The sequence below is a fragment of the Macrobrachium rosenbergii genome, chromosome 16 (genome assembly GCF_040412425.1).
Source record: "Macrobrachium rosenbergii isolate ZJJX-2024 chromosome 16, ASM4041242v1, whole genome shotgun sequence".
Taxonomy (NCBI): Eukaryota; Metazoa; Arthropoda; class Malacostraca; order Decapoda; family Palaemonidae; genus Macrobrachium; species Macrobrachium rosenbergii.
This window is the reverse complement of record NC_089756.1, coordinates 56193777-56220934: the sequence shown is the minus strand read 5'-3', so window position 1 is coordinate 56220934 and position 27158 is coordinate 56193777. Positions and strand designations below refer to the sequence as shown.

General features: G+C 35.9%; 1 protein-coding gene across 4 annotated transcripts; it reads left to right on the top strand.

Moving 5' to 3' along the window:
* The first annotated feature begins 932 nt into the window (after positions 1 to 932).
* On the top strand, positions 933 to 26738 carry LOC136847455 (uncharacterized). 4 transcript variants are annotated; one of them, XM_067119160.1, is made up of 10 exons: positions 934 to 1120; positions 4598 to 4657; positions 15354 to 15435; positions 15814 to 15986; positions 19774 to 19935; positions 20486 to 20577; positions 22692 to 22833; positions 23849 to 23980; positions 24736 to 24908; positions 26551 to 26738. In XM_067119160.1, the coding sequence occupies exons 3-10, from the start codon at positions 15354 to 15356 to the stop codon at positions 26678 to 26680; spliced, it is 1086 nt and encodes a 361-aa protein (XP_066975261.1). In that variant the 5' UTR covers positions 934 to 1120; positions 4598 to 4657; the 3' UTR covers positions 26681 to 26738. The 4 variants fall into 4 exon arrangements, with proteins under 4 accessions (XP_066975263.1, XP_066975261.1, XP_066975260.1 ...); XM_067119159.1 differs by lacking the exon at positions 934 to 1120 and adding an exon at positions 3518 to 3585; XM_067119162.1 differs by lacking the exon at positions 4598 to 4657 and having other exon boundaries at positions 933 to 1120.
* Positions 26739 to 27158: the final 420 nt, after the last annotated feature.

Sequence of the window (27158 nt, the reverse complement as noted above, 5' to 3'; positions counted from 1 at the left end):
GTTTTATATTTGTGACTTTATGCATTCAAAAATGAAATGCTTTCTGAAAGTGAATATTTTTGAAAGAAGGCTAGTGTTGGGCAAATAGCTTCGATTGCCACACTAAGAGTCAGTTCTTTTAACTCACACACAAACACAAATGGATCTCAGCACTCCCAACTGCCTAACAGTACACTTGATGTAGTAACTTTCCCCCAAATGAAAGGGAGGTGGAGGGGGTGTGGTACAAGTGGTGTCACAAACGGTAGTGAAAGAACACTCAACAAGAGATTGCTGGGTAGAAACTTGTATGGCCTTGATTGGCTGGCGTAAAAAAAAAAAAAAGCAAGGTACATCTTTTATCGGACTATAGCGACGTAAATACTATTGTTACTACTACTGCTACTAAACTATTCTTTCGGCAAGTTAGGCAGTACCAAAGTGACATATGATTAAGAAATTTGTTTTGATGGATCTACAAACCGACGTTAAAACAACATACATCTTATTTTATTTCCGTATCTTTTGATGCATTATGTCAGCATGTAATGTGTGTGTGTGTGTATATATATATATACATATATATATATATATATATATATATATATATATATATATATATATATATATATATATATATATATATATATATATATATATATATATATATATATATATATATATATATATATATATATATATATACTACACAGTATATATATATATATATACAGTATAGATATATCAATTTTTACTTATGCCTTTTATTAACTGTAATTTTCTAAGCATTATTGGCTTTGTTCATATTCCATGAAATCCAAACATGATATTACAAACAAGTGTGTGGAAACAAAGGAAAGCGAAAGAAAGGACAGGTGTGCGGCATCCCAAAGCACCTGTAACAAATTTATACCGGCCCAAAGAGGATAAGCAGATGTCTGCGGCTTTCGTAACCAGGCAGAGACAGAACGGAGGTGGTTTTGTGAAGTGCGTAACCGGCATTCAATCAAGAGATAGTTTCAGAAATCTGAGTGGCTCTCAAGTGCGGACTGAAGTCTGGAGATAAAGCAGTGATTGTACATTTCTAGATTCAGTTGGGAATTCCCCAGTCATAATATATATCTACTTATCTGCCAGTGAGGTAAATCAGCAACAGAATGTTCTTTGTTTCTTGATTCCTATACGGCGTCCCTTTTAAACAGGAGATCCACACTCACTTTTGAGGTTAGCAAGAAGTCAGAGAGCCCAGCCTTTTGCTCCTCTGGTTGCAAAACTGCTCTTATTTCATATTTTCCTTCGGCTTAGTTCCGGCGTCGGTTTCTCCGTAATAAAAATAGAGCGCTAATGACTGTCTACCAGGGCTGTCTATTTGCCCGCATATTGCCAGGATATGAAACGCAAAACCAATTACCTTAAACAGGAAAACAAAGATGCAGATCCAAAGCTACATTTCTCACTGATCAAAATTATATTTTCATCGTCAAAGGATTTCCTGAACCTTTTTCAGGATTGAAACTGTCGCTGAATATAATCCATAAAGGCAAGAGAAACGCAACTACGACTTAAGTCTTCCCTCGAGCAAGAGACGAAACAAATCACCATGCTGTTGGCTATTTTTATTCAAGAATTAAACTGACTTATATATACACTTACGTAAAGAGAGGAACAGATAGGGAGAGGACACATATTTTGACTTCAAAATTTTTTATATCAGTTATAACATAACGGGGGCTGAGGGTTCGTCCTCCACGATGGCAACCCCCCCCCCGGCTATTTTATTATGAATCATCTACAAATTTAAAAAATTCCGGGTAATTTAAAAATATAACAACTACCTAATAACATCCCACTACTTTCTGATCCATGTTAAAAGCACTGCATGCTTGCATCCCTTAACCTCAAAGTCATTTTGCCCGAATGCGGAAATAGTACGTGAACAGGAACTATTTGCATTCATAGCTCTGATTTGGCGCAAAGAACTCAGTGTGATAGAAAAAAAACAGACGCAAAAGGAAGTGATAACAATGGTATGAAAGTATCTGAAATAGATATTTGGAGAACAGAAGAAAATGCGAGAAGTTATCATAAAATCACACTTTACTAGACACCTTTACTTCAAGTCACAATCAATACAGGCAACAAGTAGCCATAAAAAGGAGCAAGAGATATCTACTATTGTCTCTCTCACTTCCACCTTTCCTATATTTTTGTTTCTGTCTCTTTTCCCTAATTTCTCCATATTACCCCTTTCTTATAATGGCGTCATGCTAAAAATTTTTTTTGCATTTCTTTTCGTGCAAATTTGCAGTGTAGAATGTAGAATGCGTGTTCACATGTAGAATGTGGAGAGAACTATACCGAGAGCATAATACCAAGAATGGTAATTAGTTCCAAAAATAGTATTTTACTGAAGCGCCGAAAGTACGTTCTAAAAGGAATAAAGTACATGTAACGCCCTTCTTGGGGCGTGAATTGTACTTAGAAATTCACTCTAGTGATAAAAATCCACAATGAAAGGAATACCGCAAAATAAAATTTTAGTAAACTAGAGTCTTCAAAACTCCAGAAATGACGGTAATATAACAAAGGTCCAAGACGGCAAGTTCCGACCCTAGGGACATTGCTTACCGTTCAGAACCTGGGACAAGGTACCTTCATTCAACATACTTAAATAGGGTCCAGTAGCAAGAGTGGCAGGCCCGAAGTGGACGAAGGCGAGTCTCACGCTTGGAGCTTTTTCATCCGCAGGCTTCCGTTGCAACACAAAGAAAATAAGTTAATGGGTTCACGGTGCGTTCTGTTAAATAGAGGTGCGTGAAAGAAAAGTTTTCATAAACGTCTCTTCCTCCTCCTCCATTGCCGTCAAGATTTGCGCAAAAGATTAACTTAACCGGACTGAAATGTCGACTGAACAAAATTGTCCTCAGAAAAGCAAAGCATTATAATAACATTGCAATTTCAGACAACAATCGAGTCTTTTCCTTCTTACAATACATGAGGACCAGATGTCTCATCACCGATAAGAAAAGGAGAAATAGCAGAGATACGCCAATCAAAATTGTTGAGTATACAGCTGAGGAAATGCATTTCCCTTTGTTTTCCATTCCCAGCAACCCAGGTATTCTTCAGGAACACCTGTTCAAGTCTCTCGTCACTCCAACATGGGTTCAAACACTGTAAAGAATTTTCGAGCATTTCATAAACATGCATCCTAGTAGAACTAGGTTCATTGCTTTCTTAGGGGCTTAAATCAACGCAAACATTTTTTCCGGGTCTGCCCTACATACGGGCACTGGATTACCTTGAATGCCCGTCCAATAGGCCCGTCCCACAGTAGTACCGTCATGTCGTTTAATCACGGAAGACAATATGAAGGACCTTTACATGAGAAACATTTCGAAATAGATTCTATGAAACAGTTACATTTTGGGATTACCCCTTTCCGACAGATTTTTTCTGCGGCAAATATCTCATATCAATAGATCAAATCATGCAAGAGATACTTTTCAAATTCCGTAATCAAGTGTTTACAGCCACATTCAGCCCCAAGTACAGGGTAGTACACAAGTGATGGTTCGAGAAGCCGACCGCAGCCAGTCTAGTAACGTACGTTAAAACCACCAACGGCTAGTCTGATCTCGCATCAGTTTCCTGGATTCTGTCATAGTCTTGATTAGAAAGAAATATTAAGGATTGACTAACGACAACTAAAAATATATGTTTTCCTTAGGACACTTCAAAATCTTCAAAATAGTACCCCATTCTAGTAAAACTAGTCTAATGTGAATGTCATTATATATATATATATATATATCTGACTCACGTCGGGATCGAACCCAGGTCTCAGGTGGAAAGTAGTACACAAGTCTATGGTTTTTCCCAACTTCCCGACTCAGCAATGACCGACAACATTTCAGCCAGTAGAAATCATCAACACACAATCACGTGTGGAACAGTAACGTAGACAAGTCGTTAAAACCACCAACGAGTGAATAAGATAGAAATAGCATTACGCCGATCGAACTAAGGTGGAAAGGGCGTTATCCACTCAATTATTAAGCCCAGTCTGACCTCGCATCAGTTTGAACCTGGATTCTCATAGATTGAAAATTTTCCTGATTAGAGAGAGAAATGACTCAATAGACAGCATTTTCGAATTATCCAATATTAAGGATTGACTAACGACAACTAAAATATATGTTTTCCTTAGGACACTTCAAAATCTTCAAAAGACTTGTATAGTACTTTCCACCAGAGACCTTCTAGTAAAACTAGTCTAATGTGAATGTCATTATATATATATGCCCAGGTACTCCTGTATATCTATATATGTATATGTATATATTGTGTGTTGATGATATATATATATATATATATATATATATATATATATATATATATATATATATATATATATATATATAATATATATATATATATATATATATATATATATGTATGTGTGTGTGTGTGTCGTTTCTTCTCCTGGGTAGCACGTCACCTACTCCTGATGGTGTCATAACTATTACGCTTATCAGTAGGAGATATTAGCAAGAGATAAGAATTGCTTTTACCCTCACAAAACCTTTTTCTCATTATTATATTCTTTCCTTGTTAGGCATCGACAGAAGTAGGAAACACCCACAACTCTGGTTCTTGCGCAACATCACTAACAAAAGTAAGTTTTGATAATCCAGGTTTCGCTCTACGGTATAAGTATGTATGTATGTATGTATGTATGTATGTATGTATGTATGTATGTATGTATGTATGTGTGTTTCAGTTGTATTCCACATAGGAAAATGAAAATGTGTAGATGGTTAAAAATTGCCCGACAGTTCTGCCCGCTAATGGACCTATTCTTGGAGAGTTTAATAAGGAATACAACTGAATGATATATCTTCGTGTGTAAGAAGATTACTGGTATTGGAGAAGCAAATCCACAGTTATGTATATGTACATATATTTAAAGACAAATCAATGTAGATAGCTTTCGGGAACTTGTTCGGTTCCCCTTTTCAATGAGACTGAAAATGGGGAACCGAACAAGTTCCCGAAAGCTGTCTATATTGATATGTCTTTAAATATATGTATATGTACATAACTGTGGATTTGCTTCTCCATTTTAAGACTCATGCTACTATGAGTATTTTTAATTACTGGTATTATGTATGTATATATTTATATATGTGTGTATACACATGTATATATACAGTACATACATCCATATATATATATATATATATATATATATATATATATATATATATATATATATATATATATATATATATATATATATATATATATATAGACTGGTAAAGTTATTGTCGACAAATTGATAGGCGGATGCCCTATCAATTTTTCAACGATACCTTGGAATTGATATAGATGGTCAAGTAATTATCATTTCCCTTCTTCATTTACTTCTATTTATCTATGAGGGTACTGAATTTCGCCAAAAGCTTCATTCTTCTTCCACATTTCTATCTTTCTCTCCATTCTACCCACAATCACATCTTCCAAAAATCTTTTTCCTCATATTCCTTGGCTTATCTCGATTCATTTCTCTTTTCAATCATTTTTCCTACTCTCCTCTTTCTTCCTCTCCTGTTAGAAAAGACTTACATTTTCCACACCAGAAATTAATTTCTTCTCGAATTCTCTTCCAGCTTTTGCTTTCCCTGACTCTTAAATTCGATACTTTTTCTTTCTTTGTTCTCCTTTTAGCTTCCTCCGGATATGGGATGCATAACGGCATTGGATTCCCTGTACTCTTGGTTTCTGTATAAAATTGGTCTGAATTTAAGACTCATTCTTACCATTGACGTTATCTCTACTACCACCCATTGCTTCAGTCCAGTAAGTGCCTCACATCAAACTGAAAAAATACAGACTGTCTGAATGAAATTATATTCCTGCTCTCTCTCTCTCTCTCTCTCTCTCTCTCTCTCTCCTCTCTCCAGTTGGTCGGAACGTTCTCCTCAGAGGAAAGTAGGACTAGGTTTAATAATCCCCTCGGAATTAGACCGATCTCATAGACCGTCCATTAGAACCTACTGTGCCTTCGCTGACTCGAGCAGTAAATTATTTATTGGTAGTTACTGAACTTTGGTGAGTCGGTACTCAGGTGAAGTAGGGTACTGGGCTAGATATCTTACAGCAATACATTCCTCTAAAAAGAAGAACAAGGAATATATATATATATATATATATATATATATATATATATATATATATATATATATATATATATATATACTTTCTTCTTCTTCTTTTAACATGCTTTTTCCCATTTTTATATGGGGTAAGCACGATGCCTTCTTTTGAAGGACTTTGATTTGGCATTGGGGTAGGCCGTAGACTCGATCGGCTGCCCTGCCTGACATCGCTTAGACCCCGGTAGCGCATGTGTACATGAATCATACCAAATCCCCAGCTCCCTTTCTCCCAGCAGCGAGGAGAAGTGAGCGGTTAGGTGGACAGTTCGAGACATGTGAGGTGTCTGTTATGTTTTTAGATGTTGGAGTGGCTTTGTTTGTGTGTGTATTAGTCTGTAACACCCATTTGCTTTCAGCAAACCTATACGTTGATTACATACATAATCCTGGGGTGTCTACACGGATAGCAAAGTGTCTGCCTCTCTGACCAGTCGGCTGCGGATTTGAACCCGCGCCACAGACCTCTATAAAGTCCGAGGCAGCTGCTCTACCGACCTAGCTATCGAGGCTATATATATATATATATATATATATATATATATATATATATATATATATATATATATATATATATATATATATATATATATATTAACTTTATCACATACACAATTGTTCTGTGCATTAGCAGAATTACTAAAAGGACCTCATTCAAACTGGATGGTATCTAATGGAGTTTTTATTAAAAAATTTACAAGCTTTTTTTGGACAAACAGTCCACATTATCAAGTATCCGTACAATGAGCAGACGCGTAGTCCGGCTGTATTTATATCTGTGTGCTGGGTACTTTTATTAATCCTATAATCGCCTAGCTCTTCCTGTGTGACCTCCACCCCCTTTGACCTTGGTCTTTCTCTGATCCTTCCTCCTAGGTGACCGTTTTCCGTGCGTTCTCTTACGTTTTTCTTCGTTTCCTTGCTACTGTGGAGTATACGATTTTTCTAGATATGCTGTCTTCAAAGCCGTTTCCGGTGTTCCCTGCCATCGTGTTGTTGGCGCAAGTTATGAAGGCGTTCTCTACAACCAGTCTAGATGTTTTGTTGGTGTTCCTGTACAGAAAACTCATATTTTCCCAGTCTATTCTGTGATCATTTTCCCAACAGTGTTTGGCAACTGCCGACGTCTGATTATAATGCCTTATGTTCTGCAGATGTTTGCTTCGCTCTTTACATGATTTGCCAGTTTCGCCATAGTACCCTTCTTCATAGTCTAGACACGCTGCCATATAAACCCCCTCTAATCTCTTCCCCCTCTACCGACTTTTTGTTTCTAACTATTTTATTCCTAATGGTGTTTTTGTAGCTGCCTATCAATTTGAAATTATCTAGCTTCCTGTTGATGGGTGCAATAGAGTTGTTGTCCGGGACTGTAATTATTTTCTTCCCTACCAAATGTTCCTTTTCTATCCTTTCCCTCTCCCCAAAATAGTTTTTCCTTGCTTTGAATAAAAACTCCATTAGATACCATCCAGTTTGAATGAGGTCCTTTTAGTAATATATATATATATATATATATATATATATATATATATATATATATATATATATATATATATATATATATATATATATATGTATATATATATATATATATATATATATATATATATATATATATATATATATATATATATATATATATATATACACACACACACACTGTATATCTGTCTATATGTATATATATATATATATATATATATATATATATATATATATATATATATATATATATATGTATATATATATATATATATATATATAAATATATATATATATATATATATATATATATATATATATATATATATATATATGCATTTGTAATATTTGTTATTCACACCACTACCATCACTTGACCTAGAAATGTATGGGATACCAGCGGCAGTAAGATGTCAAGGAAATGGCGTGGAGTTAGTGTAACCATGTCCAAATATATAATTATATATATATATATATATATATATATATATATATATATATATATATATATATATATATATATATATATATATATATATATATATATATATATATATATATATATATATATATATATATATATATATATAGGCATAACTTCTGATATAGGAGTTACACAGTAATGATTCTTCTGTTTTATTGAGGCTTTTATTACAAGATAAGAAATATCTTATAGCTGAAAGACTCACATACACACATATACACACACATATATATGTATATATTCATATATATATATATATATATATATATATATATATATATATATATATATATATATATATATCCTGTCACCTGGAACAACGGTCAAGATAAGCTTATAAGTGCTAGACCGAGGGTGATAACAACTGGGATGATGGTAATGATGATGGCGTACAGTAGATAAGGGAACGCGCCTACAGTACAAACGAACGATATGGCTAACAATGCCTATTGTTGAGAATAACAAGTCCTTCTCCTAACATTTTTGAATACTGCACTCATTTCGTTTCAGGTGCATCGGGAGTTTTTTTCATGTTATTAAAATCTTTTATAGCAACGATTACAAAACTCTCAACATGGAAAAGAAAAGTTGATGCTGAATGGTGAAAGTCAAACATTGCCTACAGCAAGCCGAGTTAAAGTTAACCGAGGAAAATCGGAGAGAAGAAATCTGGTCGTACGGAAATACTGTGGGACGACAGGGTGGTGGAAAGAGCGCATAATTCGACCATACACATCGTTTCTGGTATTCTAAGATATGTCATATCTTGACAATTCATAATCACCTCATTCACCTTTATCTTTATCGTGGAATAACTACTGCTCCTTTTATACATACACTCTGTACAGTTCCCTTATCTGGACATACTTGATAAGCCTTGCAAGCCTCAGCCACACGATCACTGCCACACTTCAGTATCCCCTTGTAATCCAGTCTCCTTAACTGCCCTCTGTATGTCATAAACAGTCATTTCTGCAAGTACTTTCAGTCATACACTATCATTTTCCACTCTTTCAGCATTCAACTATGTCTCTCTTCTACCATTCTCGATAAACAAATCCTATACAAATTCACTCAACCGACCAAGGATTGTATTTACTGCAAACATCTATGTATTTGCATCTTTTACTCTGGAATCCATTTATTCATAAGCTTTCTCTTGGAATTTTGCTTTCAATTAAAACAGCTTCAGATTCTCACTAAGGCATGCTCATCTTCTCTGTACATTTTCTTTATTACTCCCCATCATGACTGCCTATCGATTATCCTGTTTACCTGCATAGGGTCTTCTCATCTGTCATGCAATTATGATTTAAATATCTCTTCTCCGTCACCGAAAGACCCCTATTGACAAACCCCACCACCTTTCTGTACCCCCTAAACATTCTCCGCTGATCCTATGACTCCATCGTGGAGTTTTTCCATACTCTTCACCTGCTTTTCCACTTCCAAGTTTTTTATCCCACCTAATATTTCATTATTTTTACTTTATACACATCTTACTTTTTTCTCATCAGACTCACTTATTTTAATTACGTTTACAACCTTACTTTCCTCCTTCTTCTCTTGGCTTTCTCTTCAACCAAATAACGACCTGATACACCTTCACACACTTGCCTTCTCACCATTACTCAGCAATTTTCTCCTACGTTTGTCCATTACTAACATATAACTAGCAGACCAGCATATATATATATATATATATATATATATATATATATATATATATATATATATATATATATATATATATATATATATATATATATATATATATATATATATATATATATATATATATATATATATATATGTATAGCCCTATATGTATGTATATATATAAATATATATGTATATACATGTATATATATATGTGTGTGTTAGTGTACACGTGCAATTTTGTCCATGTGTATAGTCTCAACATAATACGCTGAGCTTGTTTTAGGTATAATGGCCTACAAAATTAGTGAACCAACTTGTGAATGCCGTTCCGTGTTCCACAACGTTAAGTGTTTACCCTCCTCTTAGCCTAACGCATCAGCTCTCTCTCTCTCTCTCTCTCTCTCTCTCTCTCTCTCTCTCTCTCTCTCTCTCTCTCTCTCTCTCTTCACAAGCACACACACTTTAGCAAAAAATATTTTTTCCGTAAAGACCAACTGTACTTCCACTGAAATCACACGAAGTTAGTTGAAAATGCATTTTCATCTGGATAACAAATTTAAGCACTGAATCGGTCTTGCGTATCAAACGTGCAGGAGCCTGCACACAAACAAACAAAAGCGAACAGGAATAAATCAACGAACCATTGCATCAGAAGCTTTTCAAAGATGAAGAGATTTTTCAATAATGAAAGCAGGATTATATGTTCTCAAATTATACCAGGAGAGCTGGCCTTCTATTTACAAGCAATGACATCCCTGCCTTTTATTATGATGAACGTTAAAATACTATGGAAACACAAAGTAAAGGAGGAGCTCTATATACACGAAGTGAGTGGCACAATGGACTGATCAAGTTGGTTGACTTTTGTGTCCGGGATTCATTTTTCCTGAAATACCCACAAGGTCAAGGACGGAGGTTTTCTAAAATTTCTGTAAATGCACATACGTCTAGCTTTCAAAAATCAAAATGACAAAAAAAAGAAGTGGATGATCTATGAACTTTCGCAGACGTTGCAACTATGTCCACGAAGTGTCCGGGATGTGTCATCATGTTTCATTTCAGTAACTTCTTATGTGCTCGCACAGCGCCGAAGGTCTCTCATTAAATTGTTATAATCCACATCACGAACGTCAGAGGATGACAGATAGATAGGAATTCTTCATTTCGATATTTGGGATAAAAAATACAAAAAGTTGCTTTACACACACACACACACACACACACATATATATATATATATATATATATATATATATATATATATATATATATATATATATATATATATATATATATATATATAAAAGGCAATGCCATGGAGGAAGGAGAAATGGAGGAGTGGTGCTAGGCCTTTCGACTTACTGTCCTTTACTTACCATAAGGAGAAATATTGAGTTGTACTTTTATAACATATATGCAATCAGCTTACTCTTTCCACGGTAATTTTTTGGAGGTCAGTACCTTTCCCTGTAAAATCTTTTTATTGACTTGTCCCTGTTTTCGAGCGGCTGGGACTAATCTTTTTAAAACCTCTTGAATATATACCTCTTGTTTTGGCAGGTCTACTAATTCTTCAGCTGTGTTGGATTCCAGGTACATATTTTCCTTTATAATCCCCATCTGTCATTTATACGAGCTTTCTTTGTAAACTTATTTTGATGTCTCTATCAGTCTGCTAAGTAAGGCCTAGCGCCACTCCGTCGTTTCTCTTTCCTTCGTGGCATTGCCTTTATTTGTATATATTCATTACGTTCCATATTTTCGTGATTCAGGTATACACATACTTATATTTGTGAATATACTGTATATATAATATGTACAGTATATTATATATATTAGTAACTTTCCAATATATATATATTTGTAATGCCCACAGTGACCTCTTAACTTTTCAGTTATTTTACACTTTTTGCATACAACAAAAAATGACAAGATCTGAACACAGGTGAAGAAACACTGGCTCCAATAGTGGGACTAGGATCAACCCACGATATTTCGCTGTGAGATTATCCTTAACCAGTCGGCCCGAAAAAAAAAGAAACTGTCTGTCTGTCGATTTCAGTTGCATTTTGCTAGAATTTGAATTAGATCCATTCTCACCATCGTAGCGTAGTTTTTAAGCGTTTATATTATGAAGGTTCGTAGTGACAACCGTATTGATAAAACTGAGAGGAAATCGAGAAGTTAAGAGGTCTTTGTGGTTGCTATAAATAGTTCTATATCTTGTTAAAAAATCACCAACAGATTCTATATAATAAAGTCTAAAAACCAATAAACACTTGAACACTATGCTACGATCTCTGGCAAAATGTAACTGAATTCGATTCTACAGATACGTAATTATGAACAGAAAGAGGCACATCTTTCTTCGTGGCCACTTGGTTAAAAGTAACCTCACCCTGACATATCGTCGGTGGGTTCGAATCCTACTTCTTGGGCTGGGGTTTCTTTGTTTCTTCACCTGGGTTATGGGCTCGTCGTGATGGGCATATTTAATAAGTATGAGGGAAATGACAAGGGAAGGGGTCACTGTGGTCATTGCAAATACACACACAAATAGACACACACACGCACACATATATACAGATATATATTTACATATAAGAATTAAGCTACAAACGTCCATTAATATTCAATTCGCTCTACCTCGGAAATAATATATTTTCTTATGTAACCCGAAGGGGAATTTACCATCCAGGCGTCACTGTATTCCTAAGTTCTTGTCTTCCTTGGTTCGAGCACACGAGACGACGAACTTATTATCAACTAAAAATTTCCCTTCGGGTAACATATATGAAAATATATTATTTCAGAGGTAGAGTGAATTGGACATTAAAGAACATTTGCAGCTTAATGCTTGTATATGAATCACGGTGATGTGATAAAATTCATTCATATATGTGCATATATATACACACACACATATATATATATATATGTATATATATATATATATATATATATATATATATATATATATATATATATATATATATATATATATATATATATACTGTATATAAAACATAAAGTGTGAACACATACGGGGTAAGGTAAAATGCAACCACTCCAGTTTTATCTGATAAAAATTTTATTTTTTACAACGAATTTTAGAAAAGAAACGCGCAAAATGTATTTCAAAATGTCAGCGCATAAATAATTTACAAGTAGAAGAGAATTTGTACAGTATGTCACAGAAATGAGGAGAAATTACAGCTCAGCAGAAAGCAGTGACTTGTGTAATGAAAACACGAAAGAAATAATCACAATATCAGGGGTTACGTCACCACGCCTTAGAGAAAGGAATTCCAACGGGAGTGACCGCCACATCGAGGTCGAGGTAATATGTATATATTAAAATCTACCAAGTTCAGTGAAGGCAAGCTTTTTCTTGTTTTAAGGAATACAATCATCAGTGCCAGTTATTTCCACGTGATTCTCATGCAAAAGCACATTCCGTGAATATATACTTTCGCATGGAGCCGATGCGTCTGCTTTAATTTAACTCATGCTTAAACAATGAAAGAAAAACATCTAGACGCTACGGATAAGGAGATAAAACAAGTTATATTTGATTCAGTCAAGTGCTCTTATAAACAACACACGTCACAGAGAGCGAAGGCAGCGGCCTACTTGAGAACAAAATTGTCATTCTGCAGATGTCACAAAGATCTTCAGTCATTTTCAAGTGCCTCTCCGCCTAACTTTAAACCTATTCGCAAATATTTTTGGATACCGTTTCAAAACTGAAAGTACGTATGGTCGTTCATCAGACAAGCAGAATAATATTGCAACAAGTACGATATCGTTAAGTTGGCATAAAATTTGGCCAAAAATGGCAAACTTGTTGGTCTGACACTTCCCTGAGAAGAACATACTGTAGTTGCTAAGCGTGACTGCAATGACTCACTCCTGGGTGCCCAAACATACAGTCACTCGCTGTACATCAAACGAGGGCATACTTGGTAAGCAACAGCGTAAGCAAATGAAGAAAATTATTCAAATGAAGTGACTCGACCAGTTATCATCAATTACACCTCGTCCTTCAGAGGAAAACGGCATTCCGAACATTTCAAACGGGTTGGGTCAGCAGTCCAGTCTCCCGCAGGCTGCCACATAGTTCACAGCGTCTTTTCTAGCGGGTCGGCTACGCTGGCATACGATACGCATCAACTTTCCCTTCAAGGTAAAAGTAGATGTGTGTATATTCGCGCATACACACACACACATATATATAAATATATACACACACACACACACATATATATATATATTTATATATATACTGTATATATATATACAATGCGTCTATATATGTTCTTTTTTAGCCTGTTTAGCATGTAACTGGTGTACAAATTTGCGCTAATATTCATCGAGTGGAACATTGAAACGTGTAACAAAAATCAGACAATGTAATATACATATAAAACAAAAGTTCCACTAAACGCACATTCCTCATTCTATAATATGCATACAATTGTCAGCTAAGTGTTATATTAAACTTTAAGCCGCAAAATCTACAGCATGTGATCCAGCTTAAAGATGCTGCATTTATGCTAAGAACAAAAATAATTTTAAGAGGTAATGTTGACAAATCAAAAATATTTCCATCTTTGTCATTTTCGACGAAAGAGAAACAAAACACGAAAGCCCAAAGCGTGGGAAGGTCCCACCAACAGGAGACCCAGCAGTGCACATAATAAGGCTCTTCGTATACGTGCTATTTCTCAGTGTTGTGCAGATTAAAAGCGTAACAACCGACGAGATGTGACACTGAACACAAACTCTCAGTGTAATAAATATGCTGAGACAGTCCCGTCTGAGTGCCGGTATGCTGGGAACATCTCAAAAAATGCTGAAGAGCGAACGAAGACAATGACCGGAGGAGGCTATAATAGTTAAGAGACCCGCCCGAGTGTTTGAGAGCGTGTGTCGCCTTTCGGATCTGACGGCATTTATTCATATCGTAGTGTCTGCGCATTCATGATGATCAGGAAGAAAATACAATTCATTCATTGTACACCATTACAAATTAGGCAGAAGAGTAAAAGGTTTGAAAGTGACAAATTTTTATGTTGACTATCTTGCACTAAATTTAGAAACAGCTAACACCTTTACCATAGCAGTATAGCTGGTGTCCGTAAACAAGCAACCCTAAACACTACCATCTTAAATAGATTTATGAAGGAATATGTACACTAGTTTAGAAACGTTTTCAAACACGGGGAAAATGACGTTTTTTAAACGATGTTAATATAACGTACTTTTGGTGCACTCATACGAATATGTGGCTGGTATAACATGACAACATATTAACGTCGTAAAATCTGCAAAATGAAAATACGATGCATATATATATATATATATATATATATATATATATATATATATATATATATATATATATATATATATATATATATATATATATGTGTGTGTGTGTGTGTGTGTGTGTGTGTATGTGTTTGTGTGTGTATCGTATGTGGGGTGTGTAATCAACGCTTCTCAAAGTCGTTTATTTTCAGATGGATCAGAAAACCTACGTAGAAGGATTCCATGACTCAACACAGGTCAAGAAAATGACCTACACTCAGCTTGGCAACACAGGTAACGACAAATTCCTTGCGCTATCATGATTTTTTGTCTTTCTACATATACTGGCATGGGCATTTTTCTTCGTTATTGTCTTCAATATCTAGTTCAGCTATAAATGGTTATTTGAGCATACCTCATATTATTTTGTTTAATCAGTACTATGAAAGATTTTCAATTACTTATAGCCATCATTAAAATGCACATCGGTAGTTAATCCTTAGCATATACTTCATGAACAGTAAATAAACTTGCATAATCATGTGGACATAACATGCTAACACGCTTTTAAATTCAATGGGAAGTATTCGATCACAATTTCTGTCACCTTCCGCCCACTCGAGCAGGAAACACTCTTTTCCTTAAAATGTCACAATTTATTGTGCGCTTCAGACATGTTCCTCTCAAAGTTGGCCCTCGGAGGCGGTCCCCTGGGAGGGGTATACGGCGAAACCGCAGAAGACGAATGCATCAAGACTGTTCGCACGGCTTTGAAGTCAGGAGTCAATTACATTGACACTTCGCCCTGGTATGGCAACGGTCGCAGTGAAGAGGTCCTGGGCAAGGTATGGAAATCAAATCATTATATAATTAAGTAAATTTAATCGTATATATTTTCTCTGGCATAGAGGCGGGTGACATAGCCGGGATGTCAGTCAAATGGAGGGAGGTTGGGCAAAAATTTAATTCCCCCACACAAAAATATAAAAAGCATATTTGAGACTGTCATTAGATTTAACTACATGACATGTACTGGAAAATTTTTCGTGGATTGCCAACTGTAATCTATCAGTAATAGTCCATTATCTTATGATTTTCATAATTTATCGGTTTCTCTTGCCAAAAGGTAAGTGCTAAGTACGCTACCTCTTGCTCCACCATTGTTCAGCCCATGTATAGAGGCCAATGGAACGTACATGCAACACCCTTATCTAGCCCAGGTCAGAGGGAAGGAAGAAAAGATGGGGGGGAAGAATAAGACGACTTAACATAACCTATGTTTCCGAATATTTTTCTTTCAATCCTACGGCAAATGTGGCGGCCAGTCAAATACTATGTAGTCCAAGCCAGAATAAATCATCAGAAGGGAAATACAGCCTCTACAAGGAAATGAGTTCAGAGTGGTCAAAGAAAATCAAAGCAAGAGCAAGTTGCGCAAGATGAAACGTTAGAACATAAAATAATGCCAACTCCAAATAAAAAGGCTCTTCTCAGCCATTGTGACCAAGATGTAACTTTTCTCTTTCGGAGGAGAAGAAAGGCAGTGGGGCTGTGAAAGTGCACACCATTTCAATTTACGCTAATTTCTCCACTTTTAGCTCTTCGATCTCCAGGTCCTGTTACCAATGCTCTGGTTGCAATGCTCATAGGGAGATAGAGAGAGAGAGAGCTTGCCGAAGTTTAATTATCATTCATAAGACGTACATACTACATTCAAACCGAAAAAGCAAAAGGCCATTGACTCACTGTATAACATTTTATTGAAGGAAAAGGCTATTTTTAAACAGAAATACATTAAAATATATTGACAACACAAAAAATAAAAGTAAAAAAGTTACAAAGTATCTTGTATCACTTCATTTGCAGGTACATGGATGAATATATATTAACGGAATAAAGATGAGAAAAAGACACTTGGAAAAGTGACATTTCACAACAAGCCACCCACAATATCTGATTTGTCAGGGAATGAAAATGAGGAGAAAACCCGAAGGTACTCAAAACGAAATTAATGGCATGTTTGAAAAAATTATAAAACAAAAGCCAACTGTTCAAGAAAACTGTAAATCGCTGATAAGCAAAAGATAAGTACCTATGACGGAAGAAATAAAGGCCAATAGCAGAGAAAAACAGATGATGAAGGAAATCTACTTATAAATATTCATAACACTGAGAGAGAGAGAGAGAGAGAGAGAGAGAGAGAGAGAGAGAGAGAGAGAGAGAGAGAGAGAGAGAGCAAAGAACACTTTCGAATCAATCTACTCTACGACAGGGCTTACTTGGCATGATTTAAAAGAATACTACATCACACACACGGATCACGTATGATAATATGTCCAAGGTCACACTTATCCTAAAAATAACAGCAGTTCGTTGTTATCTCTTTCGTGGCAACAACCCACTTCTCTTGGATATCTGCTTGCAAAATGCCACTTTTAAAAGGCTTATTTTGTATACCATCATTCATTTGTTAACCACTTTAACAGCCAATTCTTTGCGTGTTTGTTATCTTACTTGTTCACGTTTATGCGTCTACCACTCATGATTTTAATGATACTGAATGCCACTTCCTTTCAGTGCCTATTTTTTATATAATTCTCGTTATCTTGCCTTTTATGTCCGTTCATTGAAGGTACATTTATCTCTTAGCGCGGGCTAAGATGTCTCGTCACAGCTTTCGGACATTCGAATGTACGAAAATGCCAACTATCTCTCTCCCTTGGAAATATGTCCACAGGGTACCACTCTCACTTTTATTCATTTCTGTCAGTCATATTTCCATCAGAACAATCCGTCATTCTGCATTCCTGTCCATTTATGTCATTTACGTCTGGGGCATAATCAACCATATTAATTTCACACTCTAAAGAATGACACTTGACTCACTCGTTTCAGAAGTCTTTACTTACACCGAAAAATGACATCCAATCTTTAATAAAGAACTTTATTACTAGTCATTTTTGAGTGAAACTCGAACTACCTTCTTTTAGTGTCGCAGTCAACCACGCTACCGACTGGTTCATTGACAATGTTCTCCCCAAGGTGGAAGAAGAACAGGTGGAATCACGCGCAGCTCGAGACGAGTCAGTGACGTCAAACGGAACCCAGAACTACTCACGGTCAAATATTACTGCAATGCATTTCTAGCCATAGGGCACTATTGCGTTGTTTTATAGTTTAATTAGTTCATCATTAAGTAGTTATAATGTGATAAAATGATATTTCCCTTTACAGAAGAAAATATATTGTCGTATAGCCTACTGTAAATGAAATACGACCAAGATAAAATAATATATTACTTGAGTAAGAATAAGAAGAGAGAGAGAGAGAATTCTGCCGTGAGTTTTACTTAACCTAATAAAAACCTAGGCCTATATCGATATATAATTTTATATATGCCTACTGAAAATCATGAAGGGTTTTGGCCATAATATTAGGCCTACTTACTATAGTTAATTCACTTTAGCTAGTATATCTGCCTGAAGGGCTCCCCTAAAAGGACTCCTATAATTGTCTACCAAAAAAAAAAAAAAAAAAAAGCTTTAGCAGCCAAGTTCAGGGAGGCCTTTTAAGCGAGTTCTTCAGGAGGAGGAATCTAGCTTAAGTAATGTACTATTAACCCACGAAGTGACAAAAATACAGAGAAAAGAGAGAGAATCTTGTCATAAATTTTCCTTGTCCCATAAAAAAATCTAGGTTAGACCTATGCGCCTATATGCTGTAAGCCTAGGTATTTTAGTTTATAGCAATGGGCCTAATAGCAACAAAGAGTTAACAAACAATAAGAGAGAGTTGATAATAGGCTTAAGCAAAATCACTTTCATGAAAATTATATCAATTATCAGGCAAAAGTGTTGCATAGATATAGGCTTATAAAATGAAATAATTATACAAAAAGAAGGCATACAAAGATCTGAATTGTAAGCTTTATAAATATGCCTTATAAATAGATTAATCAAAATATTTGTATTCAAAGTCAGCTGATAATAAACCAAACCATTTTCATATGAGAAATATTGAACTGGCTATCTCTCTCTCTCTCTCTCTCTCTCTCTCTCTCTCTCTCTCTCTCTCTCTCTCTCTCTCTCTCTCTGTCTTACATAATTTCAATTCCAAAATTGGCTAAGCCAACTAAAATACTCTTCTATTGATATAGCAAATAAACAATATTTACCTGGAGTTATATCCTTTGTTGAGTAGGCACAGCAGTATCTTTCAATTTGTGTGCATTTTTAGGATGATAATCTAAAAGTATATGTCTATGGCTTTCTCCAGTATTACCAGGGACAAAATGAATGGAGCATAGCCTATTCTTGCATTCTTCACGTTGAAATCATCATTCCTTTTGCACAGATTAACCCAAGTTTTGCAAAATGAAATGCCTTTTTCTTGGCGATGGCGATCATGATTATCGCAACCAAACACAGCACATACCACCATCTTTGTTGTATCTTATCAGCTGATTGAAATGTTAAAGATCGACGAATTCCCTCCAAAACAGTATGAGTCAATGAACCTCTTGCCACTTACTCAGCTGGGTTCCAAGTGGCGTCACTGCGCGGGAAAACGCAAAACTCGTTCTCTCACGAACTCACCTTACTCTTCTTCCACCTTGGTTCTCCCTCCCTCCAGGCGCTGAAGGGACTACCTCGCCAGGCTTACTACATAGGCACGAAGGTCGGTCGTTACGAGCCAGACGTCCTGAAGATGTTTGACTTCTCGGCCAAAAAGACGTTGGAGGGCGTTGACAAGAGCCTGAAGCTTCTTGGCTTAGACTACGTCGATGTCATCCAGGTTCGTTATAATTAGAACAAACTAAAGGATTTCAAATTAAATGGAAAATCTATGGGGAAAAACGCGGAAAACATTGTATTGAGATGTCAGCATCAAATATTTAACCCTTCTATCGATCTACTGCATACCACTTTCCTTTAGTCTGCTATTTATTGAATTAGTACATATCTAAATTATCTTTTTACCTATAATAAATGGTCCAGTGGCCAAAAGAAGAAAAAAATCAGGTGCTTTCCACATTTACCAACATGCATATTTTGCATATTTTCCCTCTTACAATCACTTGGAATTATATTCGCGTAAAAACCGTAAAACACTGCTATTTTAAGAAAGGGTCTCAATTCAATTTTCATAAATGGAATCATAAAGTAAGCTATTTTTAGCAACCACCTAAAATATACAGTACCATAAATATTGAACATGCCCGCATTCAAGACTGTAACTTCTCACCCTAATAATGTAACACATAATCAAGGACTTAATAAGCATGAATTATTGATCCTCCTCCTCCTCCCCACCATGTTGGCGCACCAACCCCATCTCTTGGCAGGTTCATGACTTAGAATTTGCCGAGAACACGGATATCATTGTTAATGAAACTCTGCCAGCTCTTGAGAAGATTGTGAAGCAAGGGAAGGCAAGGTTGGTAACTTACTTATTCTTTGCATGTATATATGCTTTCGTCGGTCACGCGGTTGTGGCACTTGGGGCTCATTCTGCTTGTGTTTCGGATATTCTGTTGCAGTTTCCCTATGTGCACGCATTTGTTGTTTGACTGCATTTTGCTTTCCTAAAAAATTTAATTGAAATTTTCCAGTGCGTCTCCATAATTTGGTTAGGTCTTGCCTCGGTCTTGATCATTTTATTGCATATTAGTAAGTTTGTTTAACTTTACGTATTGCCGATGTATTATTATCTTGGTTGGCTTTTGGAAGTACGTACTAATGTTACAGAATTAAAAATTTAAGCTATTCTCTGAAAAAATACTACATGCTATTGCAAAGACAGTCTCAATACCGCGTATTTTAGTTAGTTCACGGTAATCCTAATTCGACTGCTTTTTAAAGATCATGGGACCAGTTGCTTTACCTACAGCTACTCGCAAAAGATACTGAAAATTTTAATAGTCTCTGGCTAAAAGTGAACTGGAAACATTTCACCAGATCAAACACACCTGAGTCATGGGTTTTTTATATGATAAAATCTATACAGCATGGTAACGACTTTTTTTTTTTTAACTATCATCTATCGAGTTCCTTGTCTGGTTTGTCGCAGTCTGCTTGTTGTCCTTTTTATCCTTGGAAGAAATGCAAATAAAGGCCACTGTTCTTTTCAACTTTAGCGGAGTTTATTCATGTTAAAAACTACACTGCACCCAAAAAGCTTGCGACTGTCCTTATACAAGGAGTGATTGATTGTATGAATTGGAGAACTAAGTTAATCTGATAAATCTTATACAGTACATAACCAATCTTAATTGAGGAATTTGCATTTGGGCAACAGAATAAACTGGGCATTCTGCCTTTGCACATACTCCATCGTCGGTGAGAGGCCTCCACAACCTAAATAGCTGAGGGCCACCAGTCCTCTCCCTTCCATCAGGGAATGCTGTGATCAAGTGCTCATTAGGGGTGACGTAACCCTGCCAATACGTTTGGAAACAAAAACGCATGACACGTCTTACAGTAAGTTCTTTATCTTTCCACTCAATTTTTCTTCTTCTTCTCACAGCTTTCCTTTTTTCATACATGGGCTTCAGTTCCTAATAGTAGTAGTGTTAGCAGTCGTAGCAGTAGCAGTACTAAGGCCGATAATTTTTAAAATCACGCAAGGAACGTTCACAATTGTCAAAGATGGACCGACTACTTCTCCACTATACGATTTTCATCTGTACGACAACTCGTGATGGCTGATCGTTCACTCTCACGTTTTGCATCCCACTGACAAGAGGCGCATTTTACTTTTTGTCGCTTACGGAGAGACTGCAGTTAATATATAACTCCTGTACAAAGTTTTTAGATGCATTGCTCTTAGCTTCAATATATTCCAGTGTCCATGGACCTAATCAATAAACATTGTTTTGGATGGTTTTCTCTTTTATTTATCAAGGGGATAGATTGTTTATATTAATTACAGTGGAGTCATGCACAGTCTTTAGATTTGCTGTGCGCCTTCAAAAAACTTCCTGTGCAACACATTCATAAACAATATGACTGATAAAATTCCTGACTTGTAAGAGGAATAAATGTTCTTTGCCAATATGGAAACATCAGTAAAGACCATTCTAAAGCAGAGAGAGAGAGAGAGAGAGAGAGAGAGAGAGAGAGAGAGAGAGAGAAAAGCTGCAACACCAATTATCATATCTTAAACATTGCAATGTCATGATTACTATGTCGAAGGACGCGATTTCATGGGGATGTTTGGGTACAGGATTTCAGAGAAAATGTCCTAAAATAATTAGAATGTTCTCTTTACTTTGACGATCTTCAGTACTTGCTATGAGGGAAAACTCGTCAAAATGAAATTACACGTAGTCTGTGTCAAGTGCGCTGTTGATGAAAATTAATGACAATAAAATGCCACAAACTGTAAAAAATTCGAAAAATTAAAGGTTTCTGATAATATTTCCCACAAACCTCCACCTATGCACACCCACACAGGCACACACACAAACATGAGAGCGCGTGTGCATACTTGCCTGAAAACATGAACAAATAGGTTAAAGACACTGACCTTTGATTTTACGATTTTAACAGGTACATTGGCATCACTGGATACCCGTTGTACGTCCTGAAAGAAGTCGTAGAGAAATCAAACACGAAGATTGACATGATCCTGTCCTACAGTCGAAATACGCTCTTCGACGACACCCTCAAGGAATACCTCCCTTTCTTTCAGGTGAGCAAGCTGTCATTTTTGCTTCAATTTAGGGCCGTCGAATTGAATGAGTTTTCGGACAATGGCAATCCTGATTGCAGACATAGGCGAACGCTGAGTGTAGATCAAACTCCCCTGTCCTGTAGGAAAAGTAGAGTGGTTACTGAAATTTGCAGCAAACCTTAGCGGCCTGGTGCAAACAGCCAGGGTCACCATGACTCCCTGAAGCCATGAGAGTGAGGCTGTGATACACTTTATATGACCATTTGGAGGTCTTTGCCTAAACCTTCTTTAGTTTTTTCAGTTTTTAAGAGCATTGATAAATAACCCACCCATTGGGCTTGTAACTAAATAGTTTTTAAGATACGGATATTTGTTTATACATAACCTCATTTCGGAGTTTGTGCAATAATGAGACATTTCACAATACCCGTGAAATGTCTCATTATTGCACATCTTAAAAACTATTTAGTTACACGCCCACTTTGTGGGTGGGTTATTTATCACTGCTGCTTAAAAAAACTGAAAAAAACTAAAGAAGGTTTAGGCAAAGACCTCCAAGCTTGGGTCATATAAAGTGTATCACAGCCCCACTCTCATGGCTTCAGGGAGTCATGGTGACCCTGGCTGTTTGCACCAGGACAGGGGCGTTTGACCCACGCTCAGCGTTCGCCTATGCCTGCGATCAGGATTGCAATTATCCGAAAACTCATTGCGGAGTTTTTTATCGTCATTTGTCATCACATACACTAAGCTACCAAACATTAATTGATCATCTTTCGGGGGTTGAAACGCTTATGAAGGTTAAAACAGAATTTCTGATAGTTGTAAAACATACAAGAGTCATATGATAGCAACGGAAGACGTGTAAAATATGCCGTTTATGATATTTTGTAAAAGCTATATAACAGCAAAAAATTAAAAATGTGTACTGTTCTATTATAGTGATGAAGACAGTATCTGGCATGTCATGCAAAAGTGAGCAACTTAGGTGAATTGCGTTTTTAAGAGCAAAATAAATCTTTACTTCCAACAGAGCAAAGGAATTGGCGTCATCAACGCATGCGCAGTAGCCATGGGACTGCTGACCGACGGGGGAGTGAGACCTTGGCATCCGGCTTCACAAAATTTAAGGGAAGCCGCTAAAAAGGCCAACGATCACTGCAAGGTAACTAACCGCGCGTTGATTCTGTAATTGAGATTTTATGATGGGGGACGGAGAATGGCGAAAAATGACAATTGTCTTTGGACAAACGTTTGTATTTTTATTTCCATTTCTGACTAAACTGTATCTCCTTCTGATCTTTCTCTGAGAGAGTATGACTTTTCTCCTGCGATTTACTAATTACCAATTTTCTGACAATGCGATAGTTAATTTCACTGACGCCGCCATTATGACAATGATTTATACAAGGATTTCAATAATAAAGGATTAGTCATGAATTTATCTATTGTTAATAAAAACTTATGAATGAAAATTTGACATTCGTTTGTATGTAAAACATCAGAACCCATAAAAACACCTGTCATTCCAAACGTTCCTTTTAAATATCACACTCTAAGTATTCATTTTTTAATGATCATACTGTTTTAATTAGAAAATGCTCAAGTTTCATTTCAATGAATAACACATTTCTAATTCTCTAACTACAAACGTTATTTGTTAATGACTAATGCAGTTGCGGAGTTTAACTGCAAACCTTCTATTTTCGATGTATTTCTGGCTGTTAAACTCTAGTCGTTCCTTTTTAGGTATTAGAAGTAGTTGTAACTATCACACTGAACCGTCTTTCTCTAATATCAACGAAGTTCTATTCTTCTTACCCCAAATGATCCTGAGGCAGTTCGAGTGGAAAAAAGCAAATTCCAAAATTTACTTTCTAGCGATTAACGGAACTCTCCTCTACAAACTTCCATTTCCAGAGCAATGGAGTTGACCTGGCGAGGGTAGCTGTCCATCACTCTCTGGCGACTGAGGGTATCGCAGCGCATCTGATGGGAGCGAATGACTGCGACATCTTCCTCAAGAATTTGGATACTGTGACTTCCGCGCCGACTGAACTCGAGCTCAGACTGATCAAGGAAGTTAGAGAAAAGTAAGCTCAGTAGAGACAAGTTAAGGCTTCAAACATTTTCTCTGTCTGGAGGTTGACCTGTTACCTTTCAAATTTGAAATATATAACTGAAACAATGTAATTTGAAGTGAGCACATATTCATAACACTGACACATCAAATTAGCGCTTTTAGTAAGACACACACACACAAACACATAATATTATATATATATATATATATATATATATATATATATATATATATATATATATATATATATATATATATATATATATATATATATATATATATATATATATACACAGTATATGTATATATGTATATATATATATGCAGTATATGTATATATATATATATATATATATATATATATATATATATATGTGTGTGTGTGTGTGTGTGTGTGTGTGTGTGTGTGTGTGTGTATACGACCAAGGCAGCAGGCAGGTGAAGACCAAGGGAGACATCAAAGCACAGGTGTCCCAAGGAAAGAGGCCAATTTCAACATTTTTCTTTACTTTATTCCGACGTTTCCTAATACATTATTACATCTTCTGGGAGTCTGTTAATAAGTCAAATAAGTTAAGAAAATCTTAAGTTTCTAAAAAATCTTAAGAAAGTAAAAAAACAAAAAATTTACAATTATAAAAAATACATTTAAAAGCTTAGACCGCCGACCAGCCTTTAGTTAAGAGAAAGGAAGATCGAATGACACAAAGAAAGACAAAAATAAAAATGTTAGCTCAGATAAAGCTCGATGGAGGAGGTTTGGGTGTTCATTTGTGGAACTAACTGCTTAATACGCAACGACTCTAAAATAGGAAGTTCGTGAGCGCTTTGTGTTTGTCTTATGATACAAAAATCGTCCCTGTCGATGTAAGTTTATAGATTTTTGCGTGGTTCCTGATATTCGAGTGCTCAGGGCTGGAAAGCATACTTCCCGTGCGAAAACTTATTCCACGGTGGGAATCGATTCTGACCCTCAGTAACCTCTTCGTAAATCCCACATATGTCCCAGAGTTACACTTTCGCCAAGTATATTAATAAACTACACTAGAGGTTAAGAAGGGGCTCAACCGATCTTTAGTTAAATAAAAAAAAAAACAATAGTCAACGGATTCCTAGGTATTAGTTTAATACTGACTGCACCATAATGATTTAGTATAATCTGCATAAATCTTTTCCTAAAGGAGTCGTCACGTAAAAATGGAAATTTAGCATAAAAAACGAACTTTGGTACCGTAGGAAACTTAGCATTGTTCTTAAACTGATTATTAAGAAAATGCAAAGCTTTTTATAAAGTAATTTTTGAGGGAGGCAATTTATATATAATTTACAAATATCAAGCCCAAAATACTCCTTAATATCGAATTCACTTTACCTTCGGAATAACTACACCCAAAAGGGAATAATATACAATAAGTGCATCTGCCCTGGCCAGGATTCGAACTATGCCTTTCGTGTCTGATACAGAAAAAACAATAACTTATCTATTCGGGTATCAAGAGAGGAGCAGAGGCGTATATATATAATTCCCTCTGTGTAAGGTTTTCTGAAGGTAAAGTGAATTCGATAATGTGGCATAATATTTGAAGGTGTAAGAAAAAATGCGGATTAATTCAGTTCATGTAACTAATAATCCCTGTCGAATCCCTGTTCAGGTTCTTCAAACCCATCGAGAGGACGCACTGGGAAGACGAAGATCCAGCCAAATACTGGAAGAACATCAGGCAGCTCAGAGGAGAGATTCCCAGGGACCCAAACGCCGGATCGTTCTTCAGTGATTTCTGATCACTTTTCCATGAAAAGTGAATGTCGCAGGCATAAGAAAATAAACTGATTGAAGATATCTTGTAGTTATTATTTCAAGACCGAAAAATAAGATTGTGTTCGTAGATTTACTGCATTCCGTTATGTGAAACGTAGAAAAAAAGATGAAGTTAAACTAGAATGATCTTGATAGATTTTCTGCATCAGGTGATGACGCACTTGCCCCTTAAACTGAAACACATCGTGTATTTGTGAAACAAGACTAACGTAATTATCATGATTCTGTTATCAGAGGAAATTATTTTCTAAAAGGCAGATGTGTACCATTATTACGAACACAAAGCCATTCTTGTGAAGCTTGTTATTTGATTATATGATAAAAAGCATTCGTGAAATATTCGTTAGCGTACATAAAATAATACAGGGTATATCAGTAAAAATCTTGACTCGCAATTACCAATAGCCGAATGCTAACTTGAATATTGCCTTCATTTTTTTC

Excerpts from the sequence above, each read along its gene's own strand:
- LOC136847455 (XM_067119159.1), top strand. The coding sequence starts at position 3,550 with ATGGTTCGAGAAGCCGACCGCAGCCAGTCTAGTAAC. Across the intron at positions 20,578-22,691 it reads GTGAAGCAAGGGAAGGCAAG|GTACATTGGCATCACTGGAT; the intron begins GTTGGTAACTTA and ends CGATTTTAACAG. Across the intron at positions 24,909-26,550 it reads ATCAAGGAAGTTAGAGAAAA|GTTCTTCAAACCCATCGAGA; the intron begins GTAAGCTCAGTA and ends ATCCCTGTTCAG.